Here is a 19,728-nt window from a genome sequence, read left to right on the forward strand (position 1 = left end):
AGCGTTGCTCCGCCTCTTCCCGTTGTACGGTTCTGAAGCCAAAAAATCCCACTCCTAGGCGCAGCCATTGCGCAGCCAGAGCCTGCAAAGCCACTGTAACGAGCTCCGCCCTACAGCGTAACGTCACAAGACGCTGTGTTTCCTTTGAAGTTTCACTCTACGGCGGCTGTGAATCACAGAAAACCCAGAAGTAAAACCCTGTTTTTTAAACTGTAATAACTAACAAAAAAGAAACTTTTCAGAAAAAAGAGGCCTTGAACACAAAACATTCAAATAATATCTACATATCACCACAGCATACGGATATGAGAAACATTCGTACGACATGTATTTATTTTTTTTAAGTTTGACTGCAGCCCCATTCCAATGAATGGGGGAGACAGTTTTTTTTACCTATACTGCAGCCACCAGGGGGCAGATACTCTGCTGAAAGCTTCACCTTCAGCCGAGCAAGATGCACCCCTGCTCTCTATATGTCTATGGTTTCAGGCACCCAGGAGGATCGGCAGGAGGCGGGAACAAGGAGGCCACGCCCACTGGACACACAGAGAAAGGTCTCCATTCTAAAGCTTCAGTACTGAACCCTTATTGGCTTAACTGACATCACGCCTGGGTTGCAGTTCATGAGCCTGTGGGGGCTCAAAATGTCATGAAAATGAGGAACGGGACACAATTTCATGACATCACTAGTTGCCTGGAAACAAGATGTGCAAATTAATAGTATATTATGCTGTATCTCATATTACTGTTATTGCATATTAAAGCAAACTACAGAAAAAAAGAGAAGACATTAATATATAACCTTTGTTAGAAAAAATAAAAAAGCAACTCTTCAGATGTGGACTTACTGGGCACAATGATAATTTACATATTCACATATACATGGGGCGGCTGTGGCTCAGTGGGTAGAGTTGGATGGTTGGCGGTTCGACCCCAGCTCCAGCAGTCACATGCTGACGTGTCCTTGAGCAAGACACCGAACCCCAAATTGATCAGTTGTTCAGCAGTGTGTGAATGTGTACGAATGAGGTTAGCTAATATTGATAGTCTGTCACTAAATAGCAGCCTCTACCATCAGTGTATGAATGGATGTATGCGACGAGTGGTGTGTAAAAGCGCTTTGAGTAGTCAGACAGACTAAAAAAACGTTATATAAGTATAAGTCCATTTACCATACAGACAGAATGAATTTAATTTCCATCCTTTATCCATGGTTGATTTTAACATCTTTTGATTCTATTGAATACTATTTTCAACAAACAGCAATCATTAGTTTTGACTTTTTCAAGAAGTTGAATACTTTTTTAGTAGTTGCTGGACGTATGTATCTTGCATGACTAGGTATTAGTAAGCACTTAACTAAACCCAAACCACTATCGTTTTCCAAAACACAAATATGATTTGGTTATTAAATCTATCTAAGTCATTGTTTACCCCTTTGGTACATTTTGTTTAACCTTTTCAAGAAACTCCAGTCTTGTTTTTTACCTGTAATGTCTTGAAATAATATTTTTTTTATCTGGACTTGTCACATGAATGTGGATTATAATAAAGTTTAATGAGATATTTTGCTACAAATAAGACATACTTACGTAGTTTTGTGTGTTTACAGCATAAATGCAGTAAATACAATACCTGTTTCTTGAGATAAAACCTGTACACACATGAACAAAGCTGAAGGCTGGAATGGACTTTTAAGTTTTTTTCTTTTGGGAATCGTTCACAGAATTTGTGATGCAACAGTGAACACAGAGGAAAAATAATGAAGGTTTTTATTGTCTAGTCTTTTTAATGGTGGAAATGGTAACAAAGCAGCTTTTTTATTTTTGCAGTAACAGCCTGCTAACACAGTGTCTTCTGGGCCTGTGGCACCACTGCTCCAGGCTCTGTGTATTGCGCAGTATCTGCTCTAATTGCCAAATGTACCAGTAAACCCATGCAGGAGTGCAGAATGGTTTGAGGCTTTAAAACATAATCCTGTGATACTGTAAGTAGAGCTTTCCCTGGTGCCTGTTTTAGAGCTTTTCTGAGGCTTTTAGCAGGTTTTCTCTCTCTCTGTATAGCTCTGTGTCTTGGAGGATTGGGGCGGCGCACCTCATCTTTGGCATTCTAGACAGAGCCTGAGTTACAACCTTCACAGAAAATCTTTCCTTCATCCCCAGAATACCAACACCAATCCAGCACAACATCAAATTGCCATGCTGTCTCTCTTTACAAGAGGTGTGATTGGGCCCATCGTGAATGTGTGGTTACACTGATTGCGAAACATAACGTGGAAAGACTCGACTCTTTAAGTCCTCTCTTAAAACCTGGGAGGTAAAAACATAAAAGGGAATAAGCCATCACTGCCATTTCTCTTGCACAGTGTTTCTAATTGTACGTTAACAAGGAAGTAATTCACAAGGTGTAATTTAAGAGGACTCATCAAGTTAGCTCACATATGTGGAGATTCAGTGTGACCCCTGGGTAGAGTGATTAAAGTGTAAGGCTCAGAGTCTTTGTTAAGAAACACACAGATAACCTGCTATTAAGACTAGACACTGCATTAGTTAAATGAAAAAGTATCTTTTTAATGATTTCAAAAAATGATCCCTACAGAAAATAATCAGATAGAAATGTGTATACAAACTTTTAAAAAAGATTTTCAAAAGCAGCATCAAAACTACAAAACTCATTGAATAAAATTCACAATAACAGAAATTTTCACTGAAAATCTTTTAACTAAAGACTGCAGAGTGAACAATATACTGTAGGCTATGTCAGTGAGTCAGACATTTGATTCAGAAGTATGACTAAGTTAAGTTTTCATTCTGCACTAATATGGCTCCTGTCTGTTGTATTAATACACATTATAATTTGACTAACTGTACGGATGTATAAATGGATATATTATATTTCATGCAGCTGGTTGAGTCATGTCTAACCCAAGGTCTTGAGCAACTCAATCTTAACAATGAAAGCGACTTATGGGGAGAATTCAAACGGTGGAGTAAAAATACAAAGTATGTCCCCAAAATGTATCAAACTGAAGTATAAGCATAGGAAATTTAAAATGCTGAAGCAAAAAAAGTCCCATCATTATTGTACATGAATCCAGGACTTAAGAAAATATACTCATTTCCACTGCTGGAAATATGATTTCTTCTTTAAGTAACACTTTATTTAAGATTTATTTTTCTACATATGAATCAGTAGCTTAGTGGCACTAAATCTATTCTTAAAATGAATATTTATCTGTTAGGAGGGACATCCATTTATTATAACTGAAAGGGGGTGACTGGCAACAAATCATGCAGGAAAGTTAAATTAATAAAGTAAATAAAAATAAATTGTTGATCGTTGATTTTGATGCCCTCTGTGGACAAAGCAGTTCCTCCAATCACAGAGCAGTCATTTCACCCTACATTTCTCAAAGGGATAAATGTATTACTCATCAAAAGGTAAAATGCTGCCGTGCAAAATGTAAACATAGGCTGTTTCGGCAGGTAATGAACTCGACTGACACCTACCCCTGCTGGCAGTTGAAGACATTACAAATAACCATAAAGAAATAATCAGTCTTGTTGCTGATGGTCTTTTTGCTTTTATAGGTTATAAAGGCATCAATATCTATTTGAGTTTGTTTCGTAACCAGTTAACCTCACTAGGGCTCTAATCAATTATTCGTAAAGGGACCATGTAGTGTTAAGTGGTGTCACCAAACTAGAGTCTGAGTCAAGTATCAAGTCCTCAGAGATCCAGCCTAAGTCACTAAGAATCCCAGTCAAGTCCCCATTACTTGCAGGGTATGAATCCATGTCGAGCCCTTATTAGATTATCATTAATAATGTTAATCTAAAAAGGGCAACAAGTCTTCATGTGTGGGGTTCCTTTAAAGGAATCCTGGCAGGAACTGCTCTTGCACAAGACTGCATGTGAACGCACATGTGGATGCACAAACATGCTTGTTCAAAACTGAAAAAATTATTATGGTCTTATACTAAAAAAATTAACAAAAACAACAAAATAGTCTTCTATCCAAGTCAACCTCTCCATGTTCCTAATGCAGGCGATACTTGAGTCTAAGTCCAAGTTATCAGTGCTCAAGTCCAAGTCAAGTAATGAGTCCTTAAAGTCAGTACTCAAGGCAGACTCAAGTTTTGGTCCTGGATCCTGGTACTTGATAGTTCGTTTGAAGCTAGTTTCTACCTACAGTACCTGCTAATTCACACCTGCAGTCCCTTGCGAGCTCACATGTGGCACACGGGTACAAGTGGCACACAGGCAAGCAATCGACTGTGCAGTATTACATGACGTCTCATAAGAGTTGGCATTTTGTGAATTTTATAACATTTAAGGCAATGCTTCTTTCTACTCAGGTTTACAGACAGTATTTGAAGTCTACCCATTGTGTCAGGCAGGATAACTCTTGATATTCTAAGACATACAAGGTGCAGAGAGGCCATCAGTCACTAAGCGTCTGAGTCGTAGCAACATGAAAACACATTATGCCAACCATTCTTTATAGATGAAACTTAATGTTTGAAGACCTGGGAAACAATTAAGCTGCACAGTCACGACTGTAATGAGATACTGCTACATTTAACAGGTTGATGTCTTGCTGTTAGAATGGTATTTACCGCACACAGAGACAGGTCAGACGCAGAGAAAGCTCTGAGAAGCAAAAGGAAATTTCCCTTGGTATATCCTACAGTTTTCTTTAAAGCTTGACAGGATGTGTTAATTCAAAGTCTGTGATTACGTGTGTGATTTTGCGGGTGTGTGTGTGTTCTGGCAGGAGATCTGTCACATACTGTACGTGTACATCAAGGTAGGCAGCACATGTTCATGTGACGCAAAAGTCTGATTCAGGGAAAAACATCTATGCTGCAAAAAGACCATGGCAGATTTTTTTAAGCATGAACAAATCTCAAATATTTGTATACACGGTCAAGAGAACTGATTGGTTCTTTAACGTCCCATTGTGCACACATGGCAGCTGGCCTCCAAGTACTATGGGACTCATCCCACAAGGATGCAGTGTCTTCCAAGCCTTGCTCTCTCCTCACCTCCATAAATAATTCATTTAGCACAGCATGAAAAACGCATGTCAATTAGCAAGTTTTATTTTTTTCCTCCAGTGAAAAACAGCAGGTCTCTCATCATCCCAGCAAGAGGAGTGTAGTAAATCAGTGCATTATTTAACATTGTTGGACGTGGCTGCTCAGACTACATGGCCTCATTCTTCTTTAAAAAGGAATAAAGCAAGAACAAAGACTGTCAATTATTCTGTTTGATTTGGGCAGGCATATACATATCTTTTTTAATTTTGCGGGGATAGAGTTTAAGTTTCACTGCTGTGGTTGAATTTAGTTTCCAATACTCCTCTACAAGGCATGATACCAACATTGACTGTTGTCAGGCTCTTGAAGGAACAGGTTTGCTCTTTTCCTGTGTGTGAGTATTAAGTGACAGAATATCACCAAGTTTTAAATCATTTGAGTCATGGTAGGAATCTACAAATTCCCCAGAAAGAAATGAATGGGACTCAAACACTGTCTAACCTTTAACTGAATGAGTAACCAATATCACCTGCAATGGATTAGGGGTTCTCATTAACAACCACAGTTTTGTTTAAAGCCCTTATAAATACTGACTAAATGTAATACTGATGCCTTATATGACCGACTGAAGCATACAAGGCCATCAGCAACATGACTGAATGTCTGAAATCTCTGCCGCAGGGAAGGCATCACATGAGGTGAGCTGAACAGCATGCTGCAGAAACAGACTTTCTGAACATTGCCACCACCACACCAAATATTTCTTTGACTGTTAAAAGAATAAAGGATAAAATGACATAATTGCTACAAATGAAAACACTACATGTGGAGGGCAACAACAAATGGAAGTTCCTCACAGGAGCTTTGAGAGTGCCTCTGAAGTCATCTCATTAACTTTATCTGCATATCACTGCAGGTATGAATTAAACAGAAGCCGATTTAAAAAAAGACAGAGAGGAAAAAGTCTCAATACAATACATTGGCAAAAATGTTAAAGAGATAGAACATTAAAGCCATTGTGAGGAGTTGTTGGTTCTATACAAGAACATCATCAACAAGTCTGACAATTTCTGTATTGTGATTCTTAAAGCCTAAAACAACTGTAAGTTTGTAGGTGTCCCCCAAGCGGCAACCTCCGGTCTAAAAATATGAGTCTAATGCGGAAGTGTTAAAAGCTGCAGTTCATCGAGGAATCGCTTGAGGCTGGCTCCGGAAGTACCTGAAGTCACATACACATGAATGGGAAAAAGACGATCTTTACAGCAGAAATAAACATGTTTACAGCCTGGTACAAAAGACCAGTGTAGTCTGGATAGCTCATTTCTCGATGTGCTCTCACTGTGAGGGGGGTGAATTTTTTTCTGACGCAGCAATTTTGAAGATATTGAGATTATGAGTCTTCCAATGAGAAGCACAGCTGACTGTGGGAACACTGTAGCTGTTGGCTAGGAGGCTCAAACTCTGCCTCTTTACGTCACACTGGCTCGACAGCAGCAATATGGCTCCCGTCGACAATTTGCCTCAAAACAGCTCTTCAGAAACAGATGGGAGATGGGTGACGCCACGGATACTACGTCCATATTTTATATATGTCTATGGTGTCCCCAGATGAAACAGGACACTTATTATTTTGATTGTAAATATTTACATTGACCTACCTACCTACCTACCTACCTACCTACCTACCTACCTACCTACCTACCTACCTACCTACCTTCCTTCCTTCCTTCCTTCCTTCCTTCCTTCCTTCCTTCCTTCCTTCCTTCCTTCCTTCCTTCCTTCCTTCCTTCCTTCCTTCCTTCCTTCCTTCCTTCCTTCCTTCCTTCCTTCCTTCCCTCACTCCCTCACTTACTTACCTACCGACCGACCGACCTTCCTTCCCTCACTCCCTCACTTACTTACCTACCTACCTACCTTCCTTCCCTCACTCCCTCACTTACTTACCGACCGACCGACCGACCGACCGACCTTCCTTCCCTCACTCCCTCACTTACTTACCTACCTACCGACCGACCGACCGACCTTCCTTCCCTCACTCCCTCACTTACTTACCTACCTACCTACCTACCTTCCTTCCTTTTCTCCCTCCTTCCCTCCCTCCTTCCTTCCTTCCTTCCTTCCTTCCTTCCCTCACTTACTTACCTACCGACCGACCGACCGACCGACCGACCGACCGACCGACCTTCCTTCCTTCCCTCACTCCCTCACTTACTTACCTACCTACCTACCTTCCTTCCTTTTCTCCCTCCTTCCCTCCCTCCTTCCTTCCCTCACTCCCTCACTCCCTCACTTACTCACGTCACAGGATCAAGAAAGAAATTGATGGTAAGTTTAATTGTCATAGTGAACCTGTGCAAAAGATTTGTTGACAGCTTGATTTTACAGGACAGTTTCAGTGTCACAATGATGATTAACTCTGCAGGAAAAAGTATGTTACTTGATAGACAAACCTCCATCCAAGGTCCACTTAAAGATTGATTGTGCTCAATTGTCATATAAACATGAAAGTTAAACTTTTCGATGTTGAGAAAAAAAATGTACTTGTTAGTTCTGTCTTGAGCTGGAAATCTCACCTAAAGGTCCATCTATCCTTGAAATTAAAAATGACAGGTGACAATTGGTTGTGCAGTAAATGGTCATGTACTTTTCTCTGCCATCTGACCAATCCCAGTTGCACTTCACCATTTCGACTTTTATTTTTCTTCCGTTCTTTTTTTTTTTTTGAAGCAACACTAGGTGCTGCACCTTAGCCAAAATCCTTATCTGCAACCCTGTGCCGTATGATACAGTGCAACACTTTTGTAAGACTTTTAGCAAATAAAAACGAGTGATTTGGAGTATCACTGCACTGTGATTTTCCTCACCTCCTGTGCCAATTCAAGTAGATTTTCATGTCTTCATTTTTAAATTTGATCACTTGGGATTACAACTTTTTGTGTGCACTCGCTTCAATCTGGATCTGTGACAATAATCTGAAATTCCTCAAAAATTCCAGTTTCTATTTTTCCCCAGATCCTCCACTTTATCACCCTGTCTCTGTAATGTCATTGAGTGAAGTCATGAAGGTTCAAACAGTCATTTCTTTAAGTTTTTTGCTCCCCCAGGAAGGGATTACATAGCACCGAGACCTGTGTGTACTCCTCCAGGGATCAAATCCAGTAGACCCCAAACAGAACTTCAGATTTTTCACAATACCAGAGTGAGGTTAAATTTAACAGTGCTACACTTTAATCAAAGAGGGATTTTCAGACATAGGTCTGCAGACATATGGGTCTACCTGGGAGTTATTGTCAGAAATGAACACCACAAGTAGCCTTGTTGCTTGGTTACTGTGCCTGCAGTGAATCGTGGCTTTGATGGCCCAGGGCTGCAGAGGAAGGTTGAGCACAACTGAACAGGATTTGAGACTTTGCTCATAGAGAATTTTATATTTCCTGTGTGGGAGAAAAGTAGAAGGAAATGAAAAAGTGGATTTTAAGGATTCTGTCTCACAAGAAAACACTGAAAACATAACAAAGAAAGGAAAAATAATACATTTGTCATATGCACACTATTGTTTTCCTTTGCGGTTCATATCCATGGCCGGCCCCCAAATTCCAGGAACCTATGACACAAATTACAACAAAAGTGTTGGAATGTTCCCTATCTGGAGGAATTTCTAACATGTCTTCCAGTACCAAAGTTGTAAGTCGACATCAGCAGTCAAAGTCAAAATAACTGTAGTTTCATGAATGTCCCACTGAAGTCAGTCTCAGGGGTTTTAACACCTGCCCTTTAAACTAACACAAATATCCATGGGCTGTATTAAAGAACATATTTCTTTCAGAGATGGGTGTGAAAAATGTGCAAGTTTTCCCCCACAGCAAGCAGACCTTTTGGGTCACATCTTTCTACAGTCGATAGTCATACTAAAGTGCCAGTTAGCACGGTAGCTCTGAGTTGATTCTGTTATGACTAGAATTATTTAACAAATGTTTTAAATGCTGCAACGACAACACTCACTCTTTTGATATACTAAAAATAAGTGTGTACTAATGTAATTAGGGGAAATATGCTTTCTGCTACTCCTTACCACCTGGCATCTTCACTGAACGTACGTAATAGTTGGCTGTTCGGAACAACAGTTATGACTTTTTAAGTTATATTTTTGGAGCTTTTACACCTTTATTTAGAGAGGAGGGATAGAGATGGATAGAGCAGGAAACTTGGAATGAGAATGGGGGAACGACATGCGGGAAAGGAGTTGAACCCGGGCCCCCAGCAATATGAGCACACAACTTAAACATTAGGCTAAATCCTCGCCCAGTCATGACTTTTTAAAAGCAAGTCTCAACAAGTGTTTTTGTATAGAAGCCCTAATTTATATGTTCATTTAACTTCTTTTCTAAAGATCTTCAATTGTTTTTCTCCTTATCTCAGGAAGTCAAAGCTGGTTATCTCAAGCTAAGTTTTCATTTTCTGGCAATGTGGAAAAAAAAAACCAACAGGCTGGTCACTGTAAAAAGCCAGACAATAGTAGGTCATGCAGCTGCTGCACACGCTGAGGTAAATAACTCCTATTGCAGTGTTTTATAAGTAACATGGGAATACAAGTGATGATCAGTGATGAGATCTTGAGAAAACAACTGGAATATACTCACAATCACAGACGGAAATAAAACGCATGTCAACTTAAAGCTTGTGATTTTTGAAATTGAGTTCAAATAGTTTTATAATCCCAATGGTGCCTGTTATTATATGGAACATCATCATAGGCTCTACATGAGTGCTGCGCTCTCTAATGAGAGGCAGTTGTCTAAAGTAGTTTTCTTCTCTAGTGAAAAGGTGAGCTTACCTTTGGATGAACTCAGTTTGTTTGAAAATATAAACTGCTTTCTTTGTATCATATAATAATCATATATAATCAAGCTTTTAATTTGGAGTAGTTTAGTTTTAGCCCTGGACTGCATTATTATTTTGATTATTATTCTAATAATTATTATTTGAATCATTGCTTTAACACTGATTTGTCTAATTTATAAAAAAATATGTATTTATAGAAATGTAATTATTTATTTATCTATTTATGTCTTGTGTTCATCTGATCTTGTTAACTGTACCTTTTATTTAACTTTTCTTTCCGCTATTACTTATTTTATTAATTTTACTGTGTTGATTTTATTTTATTTTTAAATATTTTATTTATAATCATGCCTTTTTTAATTTTACCATTGCTGTTGTTCTATGTCTCTCTGTTATTCTGTGAAGCACTTTAGGCTACATGTTTTTATGTATGAATGTATGGGATGAGCTATTTTTGTATCCGACAGTGCTATAAGAAGATGCAGTGGATGTTATCCATTTCTAAGTTCTAAAAATAATAAAACTAAAAATGTAAGTTATATTTTTGTCAAATAGCTGCAGGGAGGTTTCCCAGGACTTGCAGCTGGATCATTATTAGCTGACTCTGGAGAATTCTGTGTCTGTATGGAACCTAAAGCTGTTACACTAGCAAGGTAACAAAATCACTTATGGCCTGATAATAGCATTAGCCTTGTGTTGTATGAGTAGTAGTGTATTGCATCAATTTAAAGTTATGTTTAACCTTGCGCTGTCTTTTCCCTTAATAGAACGATGTTACTTGTGGTCTAAAAAATGGCTTTAATAAGGTTTTGACTGAGTTAGTGGGTCTTCAAGGGATGTTGAAAAGATAGTTGTCCATAGAGGCAATCGCTCATTTGATATCTCTCATGGTAAGGATGGTACTACCTCTGATTTGACATAACTATTAGGGTATAAAAATACATCATCCTTGATGTTTTCAACCTATTGTGTTATAAACATTATTAAATGGTTGTGTATTTCCCTGTTACTACACACACAAACTTTAAACAGTTATGCTGGTCCAAAGTGCTGCTGCTATTGTACTGGTGAAAACCAGAAAAGACATCTGTCCTTGCTTGTCTGCACTATGAAATCCAAAATGGAATTGCAATCCTTCTTTTCAGTGACAAAGCTCTTCATGGTAAGGCAGTATTGTATCTTTCAGTGCTCTCAGTGCCCCATTACCCCTCTAGGGCATTGTGCTCAAAGAATGCAGGTCTGAGAGTCCTCAGAGAGTTTCAAGAGTACTATGGGAGGTAGAGCTTTTGTTTATCATATCTCTCTCCCTTGGAACCGTCTACTAGTTTGAAACTTGGAGGCAGAGGCCCGCTCTGATTTCAAAAGCAGTTTTAAAATGTTCTATTTTGAGAAAGCTCAGGTATACTGATAGGTCGAGACAACAAGGGGACTTATATTATGCTTGATTATCAAATAGGGTTCGCAGCCTTGAACTAGTAATATTTCTTCTTCTTTTCTCATTGTTGGCAGGGTTACATAAATCTGTCTGTCTCTAGCCATCCCTCCCAATCAAACGTTCACACCCTGTCCAGTGGTCCACCAATAAGTCTGGTTTCGTGAAAAGCTTCCGCCTGTTCAAGGGGCCATTTTTCCTTGCCACTGTGTGCTCACTCTTTATTGATCAATACCCAGCCCATGTAAATATTATGACCGAGAGGGCAGTCTAGATTTGCTCTGTATGTAAAGTGTCATTGAATAACTTTCTGTTGTTATTTTGTGCTAAAAATGGATTGACTGATTGAACGTTGATAAAAGCTTGAGGTTTTATTACTCTACACTCCCTTCTTTCAGATTCATTTTATTTCTCGGGCACGGTAATAAGAATCCCAATTAGTGCTTTCAAACGGTCTTCACAGTACCCCATTTAAAGGTCAGTATTGTAGATTTTCTTTCTCCCTCTTTAACCAGAACATTTTTATTGTGTCAATGTGTATGTAAAAGCGCACCCTCCCATGCATCAATGCAGCTGTTGTGTACTAGGCTTTAAGCAATGTCCACTTCAGATCTAAAACAAACACACACAGAGCAGGCATCATGTGAGAGAAACTCCATGTTTGGGTTGTGTGAGGATCCAATACAACTCAATGAACAGAAACAACTGAATATAATGTTTGGGTATTATTGTCCTACAGTGTATCATCAACGGCACTTCGACTGTGAGCTTTTAAAATGCAAAGCAGGCTAAAATACAGTCTCAGTTTCAAACATACAATATGTACACATAGATTCAAATATACAAACACATCAGTTGATATCCAGCTTGAACTTTAAAGAAACGGGCTCCAGACTTGAACTCTTGAAAACACAACTTCCTCTTTCTCAAAGAATAACTGTATAGCAGCATCTCTTCTCTCACTCTATCTACAGTCCTCAAACTCTACTAATTCTATTGTGCTACATGGTAAATCTTCATTACCATTTTAAGACTAGACTTAAAGAAAATGAAAAAAAAAAGGCCAAATCTTTGGTAAAAACTGAGCTCAGGGAGAGCTAATGGGCTGAAAAATGTCATTACTTCACTTTCACAGACATCCTGGATTAAACATAAAATAAAACACACAAAAAAAAAAGCAAAAAAACTTAAACTTTAAAAAAAAAAGCAAAAAACTTGCATTGTAACAACGAAAAACTCAGCTCCCACGGATTACATTACTAAAAAACAATATTAATACCCTCTTTGGTACCACTCTCTAATGCATCATCACTGGTGTCTCTTTCTTTCTGCTTTATTTTTTATTTTATTGTTTTCAGTTTTTAGGAAGTCTCCTAAAAGGGTCTGTTTGGGCCCTGACATTCTGGGAAAATATTTGCAGAGAATCTGGTCCACATTCTTCTTTTGCAACTCATTTACATTAATGACAGACATTGATAAATGTTTATAATACCCATAAATTATTAGCACTCATGAGACTATATACTGCTGAAGGATATAGTCTTTTTCCCAAGCTGGCAACCCAAAAGTTGACTGTAAGTACAGCTGAGTACTTATCTTAAAATGAATTCCCTACAGGTACAAATTATGGAACCCCTTATTAAAGGTGACTTATTAACCAGTGGTACCACATTGTCATGATGCATTAACATTGTTAACTATTTTGTTGTGTCTAGGTAGCTATACATACTTCTTCACACAATGGGATTAGAAAACCTGAAACAAGTTTTTTTTAAGGACACTGCAGAAAGGGATATTTGCTCCCACTCAATGCTTCTGTGTAACCAAGGAATCCACAGGGAAGTAAAGGGAACTTTAGTGCTGCTGGCTAACACCTCTGTGTTGGTTCTCTTTCTGCCGGTAGTGAAAGAGGCTGGTAGTGTCAAGCTCACCCGCATAGCGAACGGCCTCTGCAAACAGCTTCACCACCTAACACACACACACACACACACACACACATAGAAAAAGCATTTAACTGATGTCCTTAAGGAGAGAGACATTATGCAATATGAATTTAGCGAATCACCAGTTGTGCTCAGTCACTGATGTTGGAAATTACTGACCTGGTAATTGGTGATGAGGGGGACACCATAGTCGACAGCCATTCTGCGGATGGCAAAGTTATCCTTCAAGTGGCGGGTGTTGTTGTTGGGCAGGTTGACCACCAGGTCAATGTTACCCTCACTGACCAGTCTGTAGAACAAACACAAACACAAACACAGGTAAAGATAATGTCATCAATGGAAAAAATAAATTAGCAGAATAGTGGAGAATGGCAAGAGAAGGCATAAGTAACTCCAAAACAAGAGACATAGAGGTGTCCATAACAGTAAACATCTGCTTTCAACCAACTTAAAAAGCTGTTACGTTGAACACTGAGCCGACCTAATGTCAATCTTTGCAGTTTAATCCAGGGGTTCCCAAACTTCTAAGCCCGCCACCCCCAAAATATTGGTGCCAAAGACTTGCGACCCCCACTGTACCTCAAAGTGTGGCTTCATTTAGCTGGTCTGCAGAAAATTAGCCTACCTATATGAGCATGTGGTTGCGTTTCCTGTGCCTTAACAAATTAACCTACTGCCACTGATGCTTTTGATAATTAACTGTTCACCAACCCTAAACCTAGGGGTCATCTGGCAACAAAGAAAGGCAGAAAACTCATTACATTTTCTATTTTCAAGGTTTTATTTCAAGTTTAGCTACTATTTTTTTACTACTATTTTTTCCTGTAATAGGTAAAATGTACCATTTTTAGCCAACTTAAAAAACAAAAAACATTCTGGAAGACATCTCATGACTGCCCATTTGTGTCTCGCGACCCCCCAGGGAGTCCCGACCTACACTTTGGGAACCCCTGGTTTAATCAATACGTTAAACGTGCTTTTTTTCGTAAGCACAAGAGACATGATGTCAATAACAATATTATTGCAGTCAGTGTTTAAAATAAATTTGTTGACCTATTACATTTGTTCCTTGTAGTAACTCTTGCACACACACAGACACAGCAAAGCCCTGGCTTCTGTATTGCCTTTTCATTTGAAGGCCTTTGACAGACAACAAAGAATAAGGGCTGAATTCTAATGGAAATATGGAGGACAAACAACACTGACAACAAAGGTCATGTTATTTCCTATGAAGTGTTGGCCTCTATGCCACCTTCCACAGCTGATGCCAGCAAGCCTTATGAGTATCTGTGTGTGTGTGTGTGTGTGTGTATATGTGTGTGGGGGTGTGGGGGTGGGGTGGGGGTGATCTAGGCCTATTAAATTCCCCTTACATCCTCTTCTTCAGCAGCTCATTTCCAAGCATATGGTCCAGATGGCTTCATTGTGCCGCGATCATGACTTGTTTGCAGAATCATTAGCTGACTATCACAGCCTGCTACAATTATTCTATGTTCCTATAATGTCAGACAGAGGTTGTGCTTTTGACAGCTCGAGTCGCTGGCTCAAGTAGAAACATCAGACTGAAGCTCATGTCTGATTTGAACTCTGATTATAAAAACAGTAGCTAACCTTTGAGTGTAGTAAGCCAGTATGTGAATTAAAGCTGTTCTGGTTAAACTTATGGTAAAAATCAGGACTCCTTATATTCATGCTTCATACTTGGCCATGAAAAGATAAATCAAGATGCTTACTAAACCGGCATCCTCCTACATAAAACTTTCTACATGCTCCAAGTCCAGGCTAATACTATGACTCTGAACTTCATTTGCTGCATCTTCTTTGATCTTGTCGGCATATTGCCCGGATAATGAAAGGGCTTTGCCCTTAGATCTTAATGCAGGATCTGATTAGATATTATATTAGATATCCCAATTCTGAATCTCATGAATTACAAATAACGGTTAAGCTTTGCCTTAGGAAATTAAAAGCATATCTTCACCTCAAGAGTTTTGCCTCATAGTTTCAACTTGGCTGGCTACGTTTCATGAATGTGTCAAAAGAAAATATGTATTCAATTAGAAAATCTAAGGTTTGTTGCAATCTCACTGCTCTTTTCTTGCTTTGAATATTGTTCTGTAGATTATTTTTTTAGTAAGACACACTTTATATTTTAATTCTAGCAATACAAAGTGGATTTTATCACATTTTTGTGTACAAGTTGGCACTCAATGGGCCTCATTCGGGACTCGCAAATGGAGTCATAAGCCAGGTTTTAAGGCCATATCTCACGTATAAACAACAACATTTTAGCCATCCGTTTCTTAGAGCAGTTATGTATTCAAGATGCAAATCAAACCTCTGAATACTGGGCAAACTGGTGTCTTCTCCTTTCTGAGAGGGCCAAGCCACCGGAGAGGCCTGGACATCGTTGGCACACAACCAGGCAGAAGTGGCTTCAGTGGCATAGAGCTAGAGCACAGGGAAACAAAGACATCAACATGAGCAGAATGTTATATAATGAAGTGGACTAAGTTAAGTCTTTTTTAAATATTTGGAGTGACGTAAAGTGACAGAAAAGAAAGCTGTGAACAAGTGTTTAAAATTAAAAGAAAAACATGTTGTGTCTTCAATGAAAGGTCTTGATGTAGTGTGTGGAGCTTTCCAGCCTCACCTTGAATCCCTCCTCTTTCAGCTGGTGAGCCGTAGCCAGGAAATTGGGTCGGAATGATTGCTAGATGGAAGGAGAGAAGGAAAAAATGGAGGACCATGATGCGTCACTACATATCCATAGAGAAGCTGTAATATACTGTTCATCCAGAGAAAATGTGTGTTTTCCAGCGGGCTCTAAAACTGAACACAACTGAAGAACAAATAATCCACCACCTCCTCCCACCCCATAGACTAAACATGTTTCTGATAACTTCAGATGGAAAATGGATCTTGTGCTCTACAACGCGAACAGTATCTCTGTTGTAAGACTTGACGATGTGATGAAGTGAGAGGAAGTGGTATTGAAGGAGTCATTGGGAAACTTTTTGACTGATGTTGGAGCAGTGTAGCTAAAAATAACCACTAGGTGGCAGTAATTCAGTGGCTCCATTTAACCCTCCTGTTTTGTTGCGGGTCAAATTGACTCATTTTAAAGTTCAAAAATCTAAAAAATCTTAAAAGTATCTTTTAGCTATGAAAGCGCAAATAACATATAGAATGAAAATGCCTTGCCCAAGGAAACATAACCATTTGACCGCAGGAGCTGTGATCAAATAGAAACAAGCTGGCAGCCATTGGGACAGTGAGGGACAAGTGGGTAGAGCAACTTCCACTACTCTATAACCCAGGCCCTAATGTCACAGTGGATGAAAGGATAGAGGCATTCAGAGGTTCCTTCCATTGTAGGCAATATATGCCTTCCAAACCAGCTAAATACAGCATCAAAATCTGGGCAGCATGTGACAGAAAAGGTGTCTCTTGTTAATTTATCAACATCACTTCATAAAAAAAACTATAATTAAAAAAGTAAAAAAAAATAAAAAAAAATCTAAGACATGTAAAACTATTTAGTCTATATTAAGGTCTTTTAAATGTACATTAAAAAAAGTTTTATCGTGAATTTTCATGAAAACGAGTGAGTTATCCTCTTTGAACCATGATCTGTGAGAATTAAAGAAAACCATTGCACTAAATATTGATTTAAATGGTTATTAATGGAGTTAATAATGAGATTTAAAAATGTTTATTGGGATTTTTTGGGGGGTTTGGAAACTGGATAACTAAATATGCCCCAGGTCAAGTTGACCAAAGGAACATTATTGCTGTCCCTAAGAAACAAACATAACAGGGTTAATACTCACATCTCTTCACTCTTTCACTTTTTTTGTGCTCTACTAAATGTAACAAAATGTTGCAGTGCCAGATTTTGCGATAGAAAATGTGGTGCAAGTCATGGTGTAGCCAACAAATGGATTGGCTGTGCACACATTGGGTAAATCTTATCCAAATCTGATTACCAACCCCAGCTTTAAGCTGTTGTTGTGCATGCTTTGAAACATTGTGAGTGCCAACTTGTACACAATAATGTGATAAAACCCACTTTGTATTGCTAGAAGTAAAACATAAAGCGTGCCTTACTGAAAATAGAACTTACAGAACAATATTCAAAGCAAGAAAAGAGCCGTGAGATTGCAACAAACCTCAGATTTTCCTGGGGATTTGTATTTGTAATGGGCTCCAGTTCTGGAGAATTTTAAACATTACTATATTTGTCCACAGAATGCAAAGGATGAATACAAAAAGGCATTTAAGTTGTTAGACATCAGCCTCAAATGACCCACTTAATGGGCTCCACAAACAGAGTGAAAGTGCTGAAAACTCCTTTGTGAGGTTTTGCTCCTAATTTGCAGCTGACTGTGCTCAGACTGCGTGCCCTTCAGCTTAGTAAACAATATGCTTGCTAAAATTACTGCTGTCTGACTTAAACCACTGTGATATGGTTTGATGTTCTCTGTATACTCTGCAGCCTACTGTAATGAGACTTATATGACATACTGGTTTCTAATTTGGTTTGCAATTATGACATACAGGCTTGTAATTGGTGCAAAAAAGAGCAGCTTCTAAAAACAGGAACAATGGAAAACAGTGTGACTGGGAGTTAGTATAAGGGAGAGAAAAGTGTAAAAATTCAAGTTTTGGGGTAAGAGAGACATGGTGATCAAATTGCAGCCATGTTGTTTTACGCTTATACTATATAATTTAAAAAAGTAATATCATCCTCCCTGTCATTATAAAAGAGACGAGAGGAACACACTCATCTACAGACTATACCATCAGTTAAAACACCAGCATCCTCTAGTTCCTTTGTTAACGGAAGAATTTAAGCTTTAACATTAAAAGGATAGTCCATTGTTTTTATGTTGTTGAGGTACTTGTTAATAGTTAGTGTATTACCCACAGGGGATGTTGGCCAGTTGGCCCACTTTATGGAGACACCAGTTGGGACAGGGTCAACTCTACCATGTAATTTAGCTCATCATAACAAACTCCAACTATATAACTTCTCTCAGTTTAAACCATAGACTGTATAAAAAAATGGACGTAGTATCCGTGACGTCACCCATTTGTTTCTGAAGCGCTGTTTTGAGGCCAATCGTCGTCGGCAGCCATATTGCTGCTGTCAAGCAATTGTGACGCAAAGAGGTGGGCTTTGAGACTCCTAGCCAACAGCTATGTATTCCTGCCTGTCAATCAAGTCAGCTGTGCCTCTCATTGGAAGACTCGTAATCTCAATATCTTCGAAATAGCAGCGTTAGAAAAAAAATCACCCACTGTACAGTGTGTGCCGATCGAGAAATGATCTATCCAGACTACACTCGTCTTTTGTACCAGGCTGTAAACGTGTTCATTTCTGCTGTAAAGATCGTCTTTTTTGAATTGGTGTGTATGTGGTTTCCGGTACTTCCGGGGCCAGCCTCAAGCAGATCCTTGATGAACTGCAGTTTTTAGCACTTCCGCATTGGACTCATATTTTTAGACTGGAGGTTGCCGCTTGGTGTAAAGCCGAGCTCTGTTAAGAAATGTGTGTTTTACTTTGCCATCAGAAATCCCATTCGCTTTGTAACTGTTATTGGAAGGTTCCTCACAAATTTGCATACAAGGCACATACTTGTTCTTCTGCCTGCAGCACACTGATCAGCTGTTTGGGTTACCAAGTTGTCTCAGTTCATGGGCACGGGTGCAAAGTTTACACACCTGCACCACCAGTTTACTTGAGATCTTTCCTGATTTCAGTTAGCACAGAAGTTTCTCCCCTTTATTTGGAGGTGCATTAGTCTTGTTCTTCCTCTGTAAACTCCAGCACATAAAGGTGACCATGTGTGTCCACAGTAAACAACATGTCATTGGTGCTGCCAGAATCCCTCATTCCTTAGTTTGGTTGTATTTTTTTTGTGTAGTTGAAGCCCACAAACCTGTGTAGATCTGTGCACTGCAGGCAGAAGAACACAGAGGGTTTTACACTTACTCTTGACAAGTACCTCAAAACAACCACACTTAAAAAAAATAACTATCTCTTTAATGGGCTTTAGAGCAAAGAAAAGCAACACTAAATTTATATGTTTGGTTGAATCTTTAAAAATCCATTCTTATCTATTGTAGTCAAGCACATTTTGTATACTTTCTTTGAGCAGATAAACTATCTCCTGGTGTTTTTCATGTGTCTGAAAAAGCAAAAGGCAGCAAATAAATATACCTATCTCCCAGAGAATGTGGAATCAAGGTCCTGCTCTAGTTCTCAATGTACAGAATGTGAAACACTTCAGACTCCAAACTTGACAGAGTGCTCTGCTCTGATTGGATGACTAATAAATCGGAGAGTTTAAGCAAACAGCCAACTCCATTAGCACATAGAGGTGGAAACAGTTACATAGCCTCAGAGACCGATCCATGTGTGTTTATGTGTAAGGATGTGTGCCACACAAGGCAGTCCGTGTAC

The 19,728-nt window shown here is 39.0% G+C and overlaps 1 protein-coding gene across 1 annotated transcript in view; it reads right to left on the reverse strand.

Moving 5' to 3' along the window:
* Window positions 1-11,955: 11,955 nt before the first annotated feature.
* The window catches only part of cps1 (carbamoyl-phosphate synthase 1, mitochondrial), a 61,245-nt gene continuing 53,472 nt past the window's right edge, over window positions 11,956-19,728 (reverse strand). The window contains exons 35-38 of the mRNA XM_034693794.1: window positions 15,913-15,972; window positions 15,598-15,710; window positions 13,419-13,548; window positions 11,956-13,284 (exon numbers count right to left, since the gene is read on the reverse strand). Coding sequence (XP_034549685.1) covers window positions 13,171-13,284; window positions 13,419-13,548; window positions 15,598-15,710; window positions 15,913-15,972 — 417 coding nt within the window. The 3' untranslated portion in view covers window positions 11,956-13,170. The remainder of the gene's footprint in view (window positions 13,285-13,418; window positions 13,549-15,597; window positions 15,711-15,912; window positions 15,973-19,728) is intronic.

Source organism: Notolabrus celidotus, chromosome 10, assembly GCF_009762535.1.
Source record: "Notolabrus celidotus isolate fNotCel1 chromosome 10, fNotCel1.pri, whole genome shotgun sequence".
In the NCBI taxonomy this organism is placed as follows: Eukaryota; Metazoa; Chordata; class Actinopteri; order Labriformes; family Labridae; genus Notolabrus; species Notolabrus celidotus.